The sequence below is a fragment of the Tasmannia lanceolata genome, unplaced genomic scaffold (genome assembly GCF_043159265.1).
Source record: "Tasmannia lanceolata isolate RefF3 unplaced genomic scaffold, GAP_Taslan_0.1 ptg000002l, whole genome shotgun sequence".
NCBI lineage: Eukaryota > Viridiplantae > Streptophyta > Magnoliopsida > Canellales > Winteraceae > Tasmannia > Tasmannia lanceolata.
In genome coordinates, this window is record NW_027518679.1 from 27958981 (window position 1) to 27977058 (window position 18078).

Here is an 18078-nt window from a genome sequence, read left to right on the forward strand (position 1 = left end):
TACAAGATTATGGTGGAAATTTCGGCCGAAATTTTGGTAATATCGGCAATTTTGGTGGAAATCTTAGATTTCAGTGGAAATTTTGGAAAATTTGCCGAAATTTTGGATTCGTATCCGAAATTTCAAACCATGACTCATTAACCAATTATTGATCTTACTCAATGTGTTGTGTTCTTTTTACACCTCGTTTCTTAGAACAGATGGCCTTTCAGTCATTGACCAAATATTTATGCAGGTGAAGAAGATAAGAATGTAGAGGTAAAGCTAAGGACTTTTGGGTCACAGCAGATGAAAGATGCTATCTTTGTGGTCGTAAATGCATGCTCAAGTAAGGATTACACAGGCAATATTGTTGGGGTGTGCTTTGTGGGTCAAGACATTACGGGGCAGAAAGTGATTATGGATAAGTTCATTAGCATACAGGGTGATTACAAGGCCATTGTACAGAGCCCCAATCCTCTGATTCCACCTATATTTGCCTCAGATGAAAACACCTGTTGCTTAGAGTGGAACACTGCTATGGAAAAGCTGACTGGTTGGCCAAGAGAGGAAATCCTCGGAAAGATGTTGATTGGAGAAGTTTTTGGAGGTTTTTGTCGTCTTAGGGGCTCCGATGGACTTACAAAATTTATGATTGTCCTACACAATGCGATTGGAGGGCAGGAATCTGACAAGTTCCCGTTTGCATTTTTTGACAGGAATGACAAATATGTGCAAGCTCTTTTGACAGCAAATAAAAGAGTTAACATGGATGGCAAGATTATTGGAGCCTTTTGTTTTTTGCAGATTCCAAGTCCTGAATTGCAGCAAACCCTAGAAGTCCAGAGGCAACAAGAAAGGAAGTGCTTTTCAAGAATGAAAGAGTTGGCTTACATTTGCCAAGAGATTAAAAATCCTCTTAGCGGAATACGATTTACTAACTCACTGTTGGAGGATACAAACCTTTCCGACGATCAAAAGCAATTTCTTGAGACTAGTGCGGCTTGCGAGAGGCAGATGATGAATATTATAAAGAATGCTGATTTGGAGAGTATAGAAGATGGGTGGGTTCTCTCTTTCAAGTTTATATTTTCAGTTTGTAAGTTCATATCATGCACATTATGCTTTTATCTGAATTTTGATTTGGATATTATAGAAGATAGGTGCTCCTGCTTTAAATTTGTATTTCAGCACTTAGGTTCATATACACATTACTTTCATCTTATGAGTTACGACTTTTCGAGCCCCACAGAAAAAGAGATAAATTCAGCAAAATAGTGTAAGGGAGAAGAAATCAAACAGAAAAATATAGGACACCTGTTGTACAGCAGTATAATCTCGAAGTAACAGAAAATAGACTGAGAAAAAAACTCAGAAATCTTATTCATTTCACTGCTCAAAATCTTTCCCTGAAAACACACATATTTCTCTTAATTTAGAGACACAAACTCATCCCCAAATTAGCACTCCAATTCCTAACTTAAGTTGAACTCCACGTCAAGACAAGTTTTTGAACGGTAGTCTAGACAATTTTATGCTGGAAATAAACTTGAAAATGAGCACTGATGATGTGATCCTTACCGTTGGATCATTTGGACCACTATTTTTTTTTGGGTGGTTATTGCACTTATTTTCGCTATTTGTATTTCCTAGATGTGAAGGGATGTTCACACCACCTTGGGCCCACCCTTTATTTTATTAGTTTCATTAGGATTGACCCTTTTACCCTTAGTGCATTTTTTCTTATGTGTTGTGGGAGGGGTAAATTAGTATTTTTTCATGACTTCAGTCACTTAAGTTATGATTTATTCTTATTGGTTGATATTGGGCCCTCATAACATGATATATAAGAGAGTGGTGGAGGAGAACAACCTTAATTTTTGAGGATTTGTGAAAACCCAAGCAAAAGGAGCCGTCAGCCCTCTTCTCTTTCCCCCACGCCTTTGGGCGTCTCCATTCCCCCCCCTCTTCAACTCACAGCAAGGTGAGTTCTCCCCTCTTATCTCCCTTCTTCTCCTCTCACCCTCTTTTGTTCTCTCTCCCCACCATCCCACCTTCTCACAATCAATCTTATTTCTCTCTCTCTCTCTCTCTTTCTCTTGGCTTCTCTCTCTCTCTCTCTTGGCTTCTCTCTCTCTCTCCATTTTTTTTACAATCTATCTTATTAACCAACTATCTCTGTTTCGTCTGCCCCATCTTCTTCTCTCTTCTTCTATCCTCTAACCTTTTCACTTCTCTTCTTGCCCTTTCTTGGACTATTAATTGGTGGTAACTGCTACCCTACTTGAAGAATACGCCGACGGGCTTCTCCACCGCTCTCTTTTGGCCTCTTTCAAGCTTTCGGGTTGAGGTATTGCTGTGTTTGTCGGGTAAGATCGTTTTAGCATCCTTAAAACCCTCTTTCTTGACTAGTTAGACCCTTATTTCATGGTAGGTTTATGTCTGTATCCCTTAGTAGTGATCTAGGTTATTTTCCATGCTAAATAAGACCCTTGGGCCCTAGTTTTAATGATTTATGTTTCTGGACAGCAAGCACAATAAATCTGATTTTTCAGTTTTGTGAACCCTTACATGCCTTGTTAATGCTATGAAACTTTTATATTCGATTAATATTTGATTTAGCATCTTTTTGCATTGATTTCTATCTCAACGGCTAACGCTACATGGGTTTTTTAAGCTGAAATTGTTGCTTATGTTTACTTTATTATTTGGGCATAACATGGCTATGGAACTTGAAATATTATTCCCCACGAGCTCCATTTAGGTCTTGGTTGTCGTCGGGAACCCTTACGAGCTTGCACCAACTGAGCTCGAAACCCGTGAAAATAGGCCTTTATTAGAAACCCGTGAAAATAGGCCTTTATTAGAAACCCTATTGAAACACCCCCAAAAATCACTGAAAAGCTTGATTAAAACGATAGGTGGTCCCCCTTTTTCTTTTCTTTAAAAAAAAATAAATTTTGGAATCTATGGTGTCCCCTGCTGATGTCATCATGATATCAGGATGGCATATTGATAACACCAATAGAGGAACCTGTTTTGGCAGCCTGTTTCTTCATCTTTTTTCAATCTTGCATCCTTTTAGAAAGCCTTCAACCTCTTGTAGTAAATCTTCTTATACTTTGTGTCGATGGGCCAAAGTTATCCTAGAATTGCGACTAGAACTAAGAGAAATTCAATGATGGTGAGCTATCCAAGTCATTGGGGCCTCTAACCTGATATGCATTCTCTATCATCTACTTCAATATTTTGCACCGTTCAGTTACCCTAACCCCATGTTCATTGTAGCTACCCCGACTTTCTTATTCCGTATAAAACTGTGATATAATTATAGTCCAATTGGGTAGCCAGGTGGCAGCCATCTGACGGTTCCATTTGTCATCCTTATAGTACATCTATGTGGTTTGATTTGGTCTTGGGTTGTTGCATGGGTTTGGCTAAGTAATAACTATGCCTAGTTAGTAAAGTTACTTAGTTGAGTCTTCTATTCTTCTTGGGACTATTTTAAGATTTGTTGGTTTTTGTATTTTGATTACCTAAGAAATGGTAGTATTTTGGAAGTTGTCTTAGAAGTTATTATAGGGTCTTGGTAGTAGGCATAGAAGTTATTGTCGAGTCATTTCCAATGCATGTCATTAACTACCTTTGTATTCCTATATATATATATATATATATATATATATATATATATATATATATATATAGAGAGAGAGAGAGAGAGAGAGAGAGAGAGAGAGAGGAAAGTGTTCCTAAGGTATAGCTTATCTAAGCTTATCTAAGCTATAGCTCAAAAACACATGTGGCCCCACATTTTTTGGGGGATCCAAAGCATTCATTTGGAAGGCCCTTCCATGGATAGTGTGTGTACCAAAAATCAGCCCTATAGGATCATCCTCACCCAATCAAAGGTGGAGTGGAAAATGGACAGACACTGTGTGTCCATGTTTCTGCCCATTTTTTCCCTCAACAAATGGCAGGGTTAGGATGATCATATAGGGCTGATTTTTTGTACACACCCTATCCATGGAAGGGGCTTCCAAATGAATGCTTTGGATCCCCAAAAAATGTGGGGCCACATGTGTTTTTGAGCTATAGCTTAGATAAGTTTATCTAAGCTATAGCTTAGGAACACTTTCCTCATATATATATCAATGATAATGAGGTAAAAGCATCGTACTTTTGATTGAAATTGTCTATAGCTAATTGCTGTACTCTGGAGTTGAGGGATTCTTCCCAAGGGCCAAGTGGTTCTCCTTTGGCATTGAGCGATTTTGTCTTGCTAGTTGAGTGATTCCTACCCGGTGTTTGGCGATTCCTCTTATATCCTTTTTTGAAATGGTTAATTTTTTTTTTTTTTGAAATGGACGATTCCGCTTATATCTATCCTATTATCCTCGTCTGTTGAACACTTATTCTCAATTCTTTGTGTTTTTATTTGTGGGCTATGGCCTGCATCAAATTGATATCAGAGTGGGAAGTACCTAAAGTTGGCGAATATGTGGCGCACTTTGTTCATCGACATAAACCAGAAAATTAGGGTCTCTTTCGTGCCATATTTGAAGGGTTATTGTTATCCAATCTGGGCAAGCCATATATCAACGGAAAGATCTTCGCATCTACTTTCCTGCTCAAAAAACGGATTATCAATCTGAGTTTTCCACAGGTAGATATTAACGAATTACTAAAGGCGGTCTGAGAAGACTTTACTTCCGAGTTTCGTTGCTCTTTCAAGCTTGTAGAAAGCCTCCTCGACGATGGGCTCGTGGACAACCTATTACCAAATTATATGAGCAAACCGGCAATGAAGGAAGAGATGGTCAACGGACTCGGTGTTAGAAAGGCAAACAGCACAATGATTTACGATAATCTTTCGTCTATTGCAAAGGTGATCCACCATTAGGATCTTATCTAAGCAAACATACTAGCAGAAAGCGTTAACCCTCAAAGAGACTTTAGATTTCCAAACTAATTAGGACCTTTGATTTCCAAACTAATTAGGATGGCAAGTGAATTTTCCTTTTCACCAACCATTTGCGGAAAGATTTGGCTGTGAAGATGCTCGTTGGGGTCGATTTCCAAACTCTTTTATCCTTTCCCCTTCTTTTTATGTAGATGGAGTTAATTCTAGATAGAAAGGTAATGTTGTCCTCCAATTCTGTCTCAAAACGATTACTCCAGAATATGATAGTCCAATCCACTAGATCTTTCACTCTACTAAAGGATTTAGCCATAATAATATCTTTGCTAGAAACCACATTAAATAATGCTGAAAAATCTTCGTTTAATAATCTTTTCCTGCACCAATTGTCCATTCAAATTCTAATCCTCTACCCATCACCTACTTTGAATCGTATCCCTTTATGAAAAGTATTCAAGAATTTTAGTATGTCTCACCAAACTGTAGTTCTGTAAGGTTTGTAATCATCTAGAGAAGTCCACTCTTCAGGAACATAACCATATTTTGCATCTATTACCCTTCGGAGATCTCTATCCTTTCAATATTTCCAAAGCTATTTCCCGAGTAATGCCTTATTCATTGATTTTAAATTTCTTATCCCAAGGCCAACCTCTCTGCTAGGCCTACACACCATCTCCCAATCAACGAGATGATACTTTCTTTTTTCTTCTTGTCATTCCATAACAAATCCTTGGAAGTTGTTCAATTCTATTAATTGCAGGAACTAGATTCAGGAAAGTAGACATGGAGTAAAGTGGGAGGATAGCTACTTCTATTTTTTGAAGGTCTACCAATACAAAGAAGAAGGCTTAAATATGCATTAGGGAGAGAATCTGCCTTAAAAGTCTAATATGTTGGCCCTATCCTCCATCCCGGAAGTCTCCACCCGACTTCCAAGACCACCGTGTTGGTGAAGTTTACTTTTGACACAATATTGCTTCGTAGCAATTTGATGCGTATTGCAGGCCCAATAAGTGGCATATTTGCCAATTAGAGCTTTTAGGATTTTTATTTTAACTCAATGACATGAAAATAAAAATCCTAAAAGCTCTAATGGGCAAATATGCCACTTATTGAGCCTGCAATACGCATCACAATTGGTCACCATCTTAAGATTTTTCAAGCTTGCATGGATCTGGGCTACTGAATAATAACGTGTCATCTGTGTATTGGAGGTGTGATACATCTATCTCCGATTGACCGATATGGAAACCTTGATTAAACATTTGGATCTAGCCTTATCTATCATTCTACCTAAGGCTTCCGCCATAATGGTGAATAAGTATAGGGATAATGGATCTCTGAGTCCCCTAGAAGTTTTAAAGAAACCTTTAGGAGATCCATTAACGAGGATCGAGCAGCTACTCAACTCTAAGCACTTTAAGATCCAATCTCTCCACATGTCTCCGAATCTCATTCTTCTCATAATGCAATCAAGGCACTTCCCTTCCACTCTATCATAGGATTTTTCCATGTCAACCTCGCAGAAGACTTCCTTTCTACCTCTTCGATGGTAGAATTCAATGCATTCATTTGCTAACAATGCTCCGTCTAAGATTTGTCTACCTTGAATGAAAGCGCACTATGATTTCGAAATAATTCGTCATAATACCGACCAAAGACGGTGGATTTTCAGGAGGGTTCTCGGTCAACTCTTTCTATCACAGTTTGGTGCCGTCTGAGGTTAATGCTCTGGAAGCAAAGGTGTGGCACATCAAGGCTCCACCACGAGTATGTCTATTTGCCTGGTCTGCGTTAAAAAATCGGATCCAAACGGTGGATTTTCTGCGGAAGCGTCATATGTTAATAATTGACCATTGCGCTCTGTGTATTGCGTCTGGGGAATCGGTAGACCACATTTTCATTCACTGTCGAGTAGCTCGGGAAGTATGGGGGAAAATTTTGGACAGATTTGGAATACATTGGGTCTTTCCATCCTCTCTGCAAGACTTATTTGAAGGCTGGTATTGTTCACCTTGGGGTAAAAAAGGCAAGCGCCTGTGGAGGCTCTCTCTGTTGGCTTTTCTATGGGTCATCTGGGTCGAACGGAACTCTCGCCTGTTTGAGGGAAAGGCTAAATCTGCCCACTTCTTATTTATTAAGGTCATTGCCCTCTCTATTTCTTGGGCGCGAGCCCTCCCTTTATTTCGCTTCATTTCGGCGTTTGATCTGTGGGAAGGATGGAGAGTTGTTTGCAACAGTCATGAAAATGTGCCGGTCCCGCAACAGATATGGTGCTCTCCTCCTGCAGGTAACCTCAAATTAAACTTTGATGGTTCAAGTTTAGGCAACCCTGGGTTGGCAGGAATCGGAGGAGTCTTGAGAGATTGTCATGGTGCGGTACTCAAGGCTTTTTCGGGTCCAATTGGCATAGCAGACTCGAATGAAGCGGAGGTAAAAGCAGTGCATCGAGGCATCCTGATCCTGAGTGAGGCCAGGGGCCACTCAGTAAGGTGTATTGTGGAGGGCGACTCTTTGAACGTTATAAGATGGCTGAGGGGCCCAAGGGGCCCTCCGTGGCGATTTCTTCACTTATTTGACGAGATGAAAGACGTATTACAAGGCATGCAGGTATCTTTTCAGCATGTGAGGAGAAGTGCCAATGCTGTAGCTGATAAGTTGGCAAAGGAGGGCGTATCGAAGCAGGATTTAGATCTTTTCGACTTTCTTCCTCCTTAATCCTATTTGTATTTCCCGGGTCAGGTTCTGTCCCTAGGGAGTTTTATTTTCCTCATGTATGTTTTTGGGGGACCCCCTCAGTCTTCTATTAATATATCTTCGCCAATATTCAAAAAAAAATACCGACCAAAGACGGTCCACCAACACTTGGCAAGAATCTTATATAAATACTTTATTTGCTTGAACCCCCAACTTGTACACTGATAGGAGGAAGTAGATAACTGCCTCTACTCAGTGCATTTGCTACTTGATCTATAATGTCGCCCTGTTTTTCAACAATAGCGTGAACTGCAAATATAATACCCATTTTTCATGTGCGCAACGAATATTACCTTTTGAATTAATATGTTGCAAAACATCAAGATCGAAAACAAGACAAAGATCTCTCCCGATCAAATAATTCGTTAGTAATGTAATGCCTGCCCTGATCCCATAATCTATATATAGAGTATTGCAAGCATCAAGATATGAAAATATGACAGACTATCGCCGAATCAAATAATTCGTTAGTGTAATGCCGGCACGATCACGTAGAACTCCAAACCATATGTAGAGTACTATAGTTGTGTATCGTTTAGCTTCTCATTGAAGCACACCACCATTCTTCCCCTGGGCTCAATGCTGCACTTGTCCCAACATGTGACAAATCCAATTCGTATCGGGTTATATCGGCTTCTTAAGTCAATCTTCAAGAACACTTGCGATGTCGCCAACATATTTAGCATGTCATCAAATCAGAGCATAAAAAATTCATGCTTAATCATGATCTTATTGATCACTTGGCTATTAATGCACATGCGCTAGCTTCCACTCCTCTCAGGCATCAAAAGTGCAAACATTGCACATCTGTTCACACTACTCTCCTGTATCATTTCCTTATTTAATATCTCTTATCTGACTTTGTTGTTTGTCATGATCCTTGGGACTCATGCAGTAGTGAGGAAGGTTTGGAAGGGTAGAATTGGAACAAGATTAATGTAAAGAGGAAATGCTTTGTGAGCAGCTGCTCAGATAAGCTTATCTGAGCAGAGCTCACAAACCATAGGGGGCCCCACATTTTAGGGGTGATCCTAAGCATTCATTTGGAAGGCCCCATCATGGATGGGGTGTGTACCAAAAATCAGCTCCATTGGATCATCCTAACCCTTCCATTTGTGGAGGGAAAAAATGGGCAGATTTGTGGACAAACAGTGTCTGTCCATTTTTCCCTCCACAAATGGACACCCTAAGATGATCCAATGGAGCTGATTTTTGGTACACACCCCATCCATGATGGGGCCTTCCAAATGAATGCTTAGGATCACCCCCAGAATGTAGGCCCTCCCTATGGTTTGTGAGCTCTGCTCAGATAAGCTTATCTGAGCAGCTGCTCACAAACCATTTCCTCTAATGTAAATAAGGGGTTTAGAAACCCCATATATACCCCGTTTTTCATATGATGAAGCATCTAGTGTGTCTCGTTGTGTATCACTCGAGTAGCTGCATGCTGCAAGTCTAAAATGGATTGTTTCTGCAGATTCCCTTATACAAAACTCAATATGTATTGGAATGATATGTCTCGTATTGTGCGATACTTTAAACCATGAGTTGGATAGACTCAAACACTTGTTATAGGATGAAGGTTTGCTCCGTCATTACCTGTCTTGGTCAAGGAAGCAGGATTCTTCCCTGGGAGCCTTCGATTCCCGTTTTCGATTCCCGCTTTGGCAACCTTGAGTAGGATTCTTCCCTGGGATGCAGGGAAAAAAGCAAGCTATCAAAAAATAATGAAAGAGGTTTTCTTTGCATAGACTTCAAAAAATGTTCATCATTCAGCCAAAGAAACCTAAATGCCTTATAAAACCTTACTTTATCCATACTGGGCCCTTCCATTCTTCTGACATCAATGAAGCCTCAACTATATGAAAATGAAAGTTCAAGCCTTTCAAATTATTACTAGACTAATGTAGAAAACAAAGATACTATTCGTCTTTTCTTGGACAGAACCCAACAAAACCAACTGATGCAGATATTAGGATTTATTTCCACATTATTTAGTTTCTAGTATTTTTATTTCCAAGTTATTAGTTTCTAGGATTTTATTTTCCATGTTATTTTTAAGAATTCTTATTTTGGTAGGTTTCTATCTTTTAGGTTGTTTATTTGCCTATATATAGGCTTCTTTACAGCTTATTTTGTAACTTTGACGATTAATACAAGTGATTGAAAGCTTCTCCCCCAGATTTCTATTCTTCCCTCTCTTCTCCTATTTTCTTTTATTTTTCCCTAATACCGTCTCTTCTCCAGGTTATTTTCATCTCTTCTTCCCATATTCTTCTAATTCTATCTCCTTTCGTCTATTTCTCTCCCCTTTCCTCAATTTTTCTTCACAGTGCTGCATCAGTTTGGTATCAGAGCATGTTAATTTGGAGTTGATCCATCTCTGCACCACTAACATCAACATAAGTATGGAATTTGATGCTTACAGTAGCCCCCTAGCTACAGTAAACGGTTCGACGGAGAATGGTCCATCCGTATATATTGTTTCTTTTCCGTCAAATACGATATTTGGCTGAGCCCGAACATCTATTTTTTACAAAATATCTGTAATAATTTTTCTTTTGAGACGAGGGTACTGAGCAGGAAGAATATCAACAATGTATTGGTAAATCGGCCTGGACAATTTAACAGCAACATGATTTGCTTTAACAAAGCAAATTTGCCCCAATGTTCCATATCCCGCCCTCAGTGCCAATGAAATGGTAGGGATTTGCTCCAGCCCTGACATGGCGAAGTCGCGAGAGAGAAAGAAGGCAGAGAGAGAGAAATGTCTCGCGAGAGAGAAGGCAGAGAGAGAGAGAGAAATGTCGCTTTGTAGAGGTTTTAGAAACAACAGATCCTATATATGCCATTTATATATTCTGCATACCTCCATGGGTAAATATATGGATTTGCCAGAATTGCCAACGTTAAGACATGGCAAGAACTTATGCTTGAGATGACAATTATATTTGTCCTTGAAGTATTGAAAAACCGTTATATTATTGCCTTTCTCATCAATGAAACTTAAATTTGTCGCTGCTTTAGGTGTGACCCTTATAACTTTGTACTTTAATTTTTCATTATACCTATGGGTGACTACAACTTTTATTCCTAACAATTATTTCTCAATCTCGAGACACTCAAACTCAGACAAGGTCCTTAAAGTTTTGATACCGAGAAGGTTCCTTACAAAATCAAGTAAAGGTATCACATCATAGAAAGGACGATAGCGGCCGTCAATGTATAAGGACAGCCCCCTCTGAAGAGGGTGAAGACTCTAATAGAATCCCATCCAGCACTCCCAAAATGTGGCGACTTTAGGTTTTTTAACGCCTAGCTCGGGAGAGAAAAAATGTTCTCCGTCCTTAGTATATCTTCGTTGAAGGGAAGTTTTTAATAATGAATCACCCATATTGATGCAGCACCGTGAAGAAAAATTGAGGAAAGGGGAGAGAAATAGACGAAATGAGATAGAATTAGAAGAATAGGGGAAGAAGAGACGAAAGGTTCGCGTCTATATATCCCAAAATGATTCAGATATTAGGATTTTTTTTCGCATTATTTAGTTTCTAGTATTTTTATTTCCATGTTATTAGTTTCTAGGATTTTATTTTCCATGTTATTTTTAAGAATTCTTATTTTATTAGGTTTCTATCTTTTAGGTTGTTTATTTGCCTATATATAGGTCTCTTTACAGCTTCTTTTGTAACTTTGATGATTACTACAATTGATTGAGAGCTTCTCCCCCAGATTTCTATTCTTTCCTCTCTTCTACTTCTCTTCTCCTATTCTCTTCTATTCTCTTCTATTTTCCCCTAGTATCGTCTCTTCTCCATGTTATTTTCGTCTCTTCTTCCCCTATTCTTCTAATTCTATCTCCTTTCATCTATTTCTCTCATCTTTCCTCAATTTTTCTTCACGGTGCTGCATCAATTTGGTATCACAGCTATAAGGACCTCGTCCGAATTTGAGTGTCTTAAGATTGAGAAATATTTGTTATGAATAAAAGTTGTAGTCACCCATAGGTATAATGGAAAATTAAAGTACAAAGTTGTACGGGTCACACCTAAAGCAGCTACAAATTTAAGTTTCATTGATGAGAAGGGCAATAATATAACGGTTTTTCAATACTTCAAGGACAAATATAATTGTTATCTCAAGCATAAGTTCTTGCCATGTCTTAACGTTGGCAACTCTGGCAAATCCATATATTTACCCATGGAGGTATGCAGAATATATAAAGGGCACATATAGGATCTGTTGTTTCTAAAACCTCTACAAAGCGATCTTTCTCTCTCTCTCTCTCTCTCTCTCTCTGCCTTTTCTCTCCCCCTTCTCTCTCTCTCTGCCTTCTCTCTCTCGCGCGTCTTCGCTATGTCAGGGCTGGAGCAAATCCTTACCATTTCATTGGCACTGAGGCCAGGATATAGAACATTGGGGCAAATTTGCTTTGTTAAAGCAAATCATATTGCTGTTAAATTGTCCATGCCGATTTACCAATACATTGTTAATATTCTTCCTGCTCAGTACCCTCGTCTCAAAAGAAAAATCATTACAGATATTTTGTAAAAAAGAGATGTTCGGGCTCAGCCAAATATCGTATTTGACAGAAAAGAAACAATATATACGGATGGACCATTCTCCGTCGAACCGTTTACTGTAGCTAGGGGGCTACTGTAAGCATCAAATTCCATACTTATGTTGATGTTAGTGGTGCAGAGATGGATCAACTCCAAATTAACATGCTCTAATACTAAATTGATGCAACACCGTGAAGAAAAATTGAGGAAAGGGGAGAGAAATAGTCGAAAGGAGATAGAATTAGAAGAATATGGGAAGAAGAGACGAAAATAACCTAGAGAAGAGACGATATTAGGGAAAAATAGAAGAGAATAGGAGAAGAGAAGTATAAGCAGAGAGGAAAGAATAGAAATCTGGAGGAGAAGCTCTCAATCAATTGTATTAATCATCAAAGTTACAAAATAAGCTGTAAAGAGGCCTATATATAGGCAAATAAACAACCTAAAAGATAGCAACCTAATAAAATAAGAATTCTTAAAAATAACATGGAAAATAAAAGCCTAGAAACTAATAACTTGGAAATAAAAATACTAGAAACTAAATAATGCGGAAATAAATCCTAATATCTACATCACCAACTTAACACATTCTAAAGATCAGTTAAAAATCACCAACTTTCTCAGCCATTCAAAAAAAATAAAAAATCACCAACATTCTCCATAAATCAAAGCATTTATCTCCACTAATTTTCAACCTAAACAAAGTCCTAGGGGCTCCTAAAATACAAAATATGTATATTTTTTTGAATTGCAAGTTTGCAACTGATTTTTTTTTTTTTTTTGATAATTTGAATGGCAACTGATTTTGTTAATAGAAACAAAGGACGCAGTCATAAAATACAAAATATTCTAAGGTTCTGCTTTGTTTTTTGCAGTAAGGTCTTGGCTAAAAGGGGCCTCATAGAAAGTCACTAAGATTAACCTCTATATTTCTGAAGAATGCTCATAATTTATAGAAGAATAAAACAATAGCTTTCCCCAAGTCATCATTCAAAAGAAGAAAAAAAATAGCGTTCCCCAAGTCACATGCTTTACCGGGCCTACCGGCAAGTGTGTCCACTGGATGATGTCATCATGGCATCGACATCAGGCTGATTTCTTGTCCCTTTGCTGCTGGACTTTCACGCTTTTTTCTTTCCTTCTATGATGATTTGTTTTAGGTGTGTACTTTAAAGTTTAAATCACTCTAGGTCTCATTGTGCCACATAGCTTGAATTTCCAGTTGGAAAAGTTCTTAAAGGTTATAGGGGAAAGGGATCTCCCCACACCTCACATTTAACCAAAACCAAGCTTTCTTCTCATTGATCTAATCCTTCTAATACTTTGCCTATTGAAAGAGTCACCAATTCGCATCTCACGGGGCAAAAAGTATGACTCTTAGCCTTAGCACATACTTTTCTTCTAGGTTCCAAATATCATGATTTCCCGGCATTCTTCTTCCTTGCACTTGTTTCAATTTAGCATAGTAGCCGGAAACTCCTTGGGCAGGTGGGAAACTCGTTTCCCATAAAAGGTGGGAATCTCGTTTCCAAAATGCATGAGAAACATATATGAAAGACGTGAGAAACATATGGAAAGCTTGCAGAAAATGTTTGTGAAACGTGTGGGAAATATGTGTGAAACTTACGAAAATCATTTAAAAAAACATATAAAAAAATTGTGGAATAGATATTAAAAAAGAAAACAACAGCATATACTGTAATGAAAACTAAAAGAAATATCCAAATAGAAATTTGAACTTAACAAAATTTAAATCTAGAAAACCATATATTTCATGTTTTCCTTGTGTTTCACATGCGTTTTCATTAATGTTTCTCTATCATTTCTGAAACGTTTCTAATATGCTTCCTAAGATGTTTCTTGTACGATTTTTTATTGTTTTCCCGTTTCTTGTCTCCCCTCTATTTTGTTTCTTGTGTTTCCCGTCTCTGTTTCTCGTACGATTTTTTATTGCTTTCCCGTTTCTTGTCTCCCCTCTATTTAGTTTCTTGTATTTCCTGTCTCTGTTTCCCGTTTCGCTTCCTGAATCTGTTTCCCACCTTGGCAACTATGCAATTTTGTAACCTCATGATTTTTCCCCCGGTGGTCATCTTGATGTTATTGATTTTTAGTCTCCTATTTTGCTGCAGATTTTATGTTTTCTCTTTCAACATTTGTTGGATACCTCTCAAAAAAATAAAAATATAAAAACATTTGTATTGGATGTGCTTAACATTTCTGATTTCATTCTAGTCATATAACTATCTCAGGTTCATATTAGTCCACATCACTACGCTGCATGTAAAATCATCATGTTTGCCTTGTCTTATTTCCATAAAATAACTTTCAATAAGCTTGTTTGTGTTTCTTCCACTCTATTTTTATATTATACCATTTATACTAGCAACAGACCCACTGATTTCTTTTTGTGCTACCAGTTCCTTGGAGCTTGACATGTCTGAATTTCTACTTGAAAGTGTTATGAATGCTGTTGTTAGCCAAGTTATGATTCTGCTGAGGGAGAGAGGTTTACAGTTGATACGTGATATTCCAGAGGAAATAAAAAAAATTGCTGTTTGTGGTGATCAAGTTAGAATTCAACAAGTATTGGCTGACTTCTTATTGAATATGGTGCGGTACGCACCATCTAATGGTTGGGTTGAGATTCAAGTTAGACCATATTTGAAGCAAATCTTTGATGGAATAGAGGTTGCGCATCTTGAATTCAGGTCTGATTGCATTTATTTATTTTTGATAACCTAGGGTATCCCCACCCCAATTTTTGAGCATGCTACTTTTGCTTGCACATAGAATTGAATGAGAGCATTGCTTTTGAAGTTTTTCAAATAATAAAACCCTAAGTCTAATGGATTTGCTCTACTCTTACATCTTTGCGTGTGATTATCCCTGCTGATCTGTTTGATTCTCTTGTCCATTTATTTACACATCTACCTATACTTATTGCGAAAGTTGTAAGCATCCTATCCCTGACATGGTTGAATGTGATCCACTCTATGGTTGATAATTTTGGTAAAGAGTATTATGTATGATTTTATTATGTTTTAGTGTGATTGGCAATCAAGATGGGATGAAGTAAAATAGATAAATGTTGTATTAAATGGCCATTTCGTTATAACTTTTCTCTCTGAAAGAAGCTCAGAGAAGTTAGGGCTAGTGTATTGCACTGTTTGTAGGTTTAAAATTTTTCCGACTAAAGCTGGGAGTTGCTCAAGTTAAATTTATTGGAAACCAAGAAAAATTTCTTATTAAAAAATGAAGAAAAATAACATATCTTCTTTACTAGTTGAGTAGGCTAATGACTTGTTTGAATTGATTTGTGACTAGGCCTGGACATTTCATTTCTTTGACTAATATTGGCAACTAATCGCTACTAAAGCTTGGAAATTGACATGATGTACCAAGTATATGCGTACACATTTGGTGATTCCGGATGTAATATTTGCATAGATTGAAAATTTGCCACAATCCCTCTTAATTGTTACTGAATCTCCTGGGCCGGATGAACTTGGTTAGAATTCACTATAGTTGCATAGCATTGGACCAACTCTTTCACGATTAGGGAAGTCAATGGATTCAGAGTTGCATAGGATTCTGAAGAAGATGTTAGATGAAAGCCATTAGGTGTTATGTCAGAAGCAGATCAGTAATAAAAGCATTGGAGATCTTTAATAAACAGATATTGCGAGCCTTAAAGGTCCATGGCGAGAACAAACTGACTTATGGAGCCTTGGAGATCCATGGATGGAAGGAGGACTTAGAATTCTCCAGATTGCCGATGGGGGTGATGTCCTGTCATGCAGCATGGACTTCCATGCAGCGGTTGATAGACATCAGGCAATGCTAATGATAACAACAGCTGTGGGTGGTGTAATAATGTAACACCGTGAAAAGCACTCACGAAGGCCTTCCTCCTAGTTTTGCTTTATGATGGATATCAACCCAAAACCCTTAATGTGTTGTTCGGCCTTTGAAGATATCAACACTATTTCACCACGATTCTGTCATACTCATCACTAGCTTGCAACTATGCATTTGATCTGATTCTTAGAACCTCCAAAATTGAGATTAGAAGAGGTCCAATTGAACCATGACAACACATTTAAATTCTTGTCAAAATTCTGCTCTCAAGTAGATGCAAGAGACATATGGCATAAGTATTAGATCCACTTCACCATACTTTTTACCAACAAAACATCAAGTGGAGAATTTCAAGAGTCATTAGCATGCTCTCAAATTGTGTTAACCGGGCCTAAGAAATGCCATGTAAACATGACCTAATCCCTTTAAGGACTTGCTTCCCTCTTGATATACAAAAACAATAGAAATTATTTCTGGTTGGAGGAAATACCAATGCACAAGATTTAGCATTAAAGGATGAAGATTTACCTCCTGTAAAAACAAGTGATAGTAGATCAAATCCCTTTAAGGTCTTTTAATATTCAGCAATAAGAACAAGATACACAACTCCATTAATGCTCCGTTTGGTTGCTTGGGAGTGGCTCAGACATTAGTGGAATAAGGAGTAAAAAGGAGTCAAAGTGAGCAGACAAGAATTTTGATTTGTCTAGAATTACCTCGGAGAATATTGAAGTAGTGTTTGGTTGCATGACAAATCCTTGGAGAGTAGGAGAATAAGTAGGGGTGTCATTACCAATATAGGGAGAGAGGGAAGAGAGAGAAAGAGAGAGCATCATTCCCTAGACAATTAAATGAAAATTCTTTCCTTTTAGAAGGATTTTCTTAAAGGAGGGAAAAGTAATCATTACATGGGAGACATCCAAGGGAGTCCAATGCTATTTTGGCAACCAAACATGGAATGGAATGCCAAATCCAATCCAAATTCCGGCGGCTGCCGAGCTTTTGTGCAATCAAACGAAGCATACGTGTGTGTAAAGACTAAAAAATCCACAAAAGAGCACTTATTCTTAGATCTAGTATGGAAGATAATGGAGTTAAGGTCCTGATTATGGATATCCTTAATCGATCCTGAGGCATGGACCTAGTTTCAGGATTTCAACAAAATCACTTGCAAACTTCATCTCGAAAAAAATCCTTTGGCGCAACAACCAATAATAAGAAATTAACTTGTTTTCAGATTCAGAGCTATACAACCGCGCATAATCCAAGCCAAAATACCCAATTCTATTGTTATTAAATTTGCTCAGAGTAGGAAAGTAGGTACTGAACACTTTGTATCTAATAGGTATTCATGTAGGACTGAAATTGCCTATAGATTTCTGTAATAGCAATCCTGGCAATGATAGAAGCTGCCAACTGATTTGATCACTCCAGAAACCGATTACAAATACAGAAAAGGCAAGGATTTGGCTCCTTCAATTGATTTTCTTGCAAAATGCTAAACTCGATTGAGCAAGAAGATGCTCAATGCTGATGTGATGTAGATCCTTGCATGAATTCAAGGAATTGGTGATGAAAAAGAAAGATTCATTTTGCTGTCCAAGCTCTTTTCTCCTTTCTCATTGAATGAATTTTGCAAAGGGGAGATTTTCATTCCAAATTCCAAGCTCTAGATATATATCTAGCCAAGGAAGCAAGAATCTATACTCAGAATGGGGAATCTCGATTCTCCGAAAATCGATTCGGAAACGGGAATCTTCTCGATTTCCCGATTTTTTGGAATCTCGTTTCGGAAACGTGGGAAATGTGATTCCCACTCTATGGGAAACACGTATCCCGCTCTATGGGAAGCGCGTTTCCTATCTACCCTCCTTGTTTCTTTCTAGTCCTCTTATCTTCCCCTTCTTAGTATTTACATGTAAAATCATTTAAGTACTTAAGATTTACATGTAAATAAGGGAATAACCCCCATTTGAATCTATTAAAAATAGTTTCAAGGCCCAA

At 38.0% G+C, this 18078-nt stretch overlaps 1 protein-coding gene across 2 annotated transcripts in view; it reads left to right on the forward strand.

Moving 5' to 3' along the window:
- The window catches only part of LOC143852590 (phytochrome B-like), a 31661-nt gene that overhangs the window by 3393 nt on the left and 10190 nt on the right, over positions 1 to 18078 (forward strand). Inside the window, exons 2-3 of one of the 2 annotated variants that reach the window (XM_077362080.1) lie at positions 236 to 1043; positions 14634 to 14924. In XM_077362080.1, coding sequence (XP_077218195.1) covers positions 236 to 1043; positions 14634 to 14924 — 1099 coding nt within the window. The remainder of the gene's footprint in view (positions 1 to 235; positions 1044 to 14633; positions 14925 to 18078) is intronic. The other variant, XM_077362158.1, reaches the window with a different exon arrangement.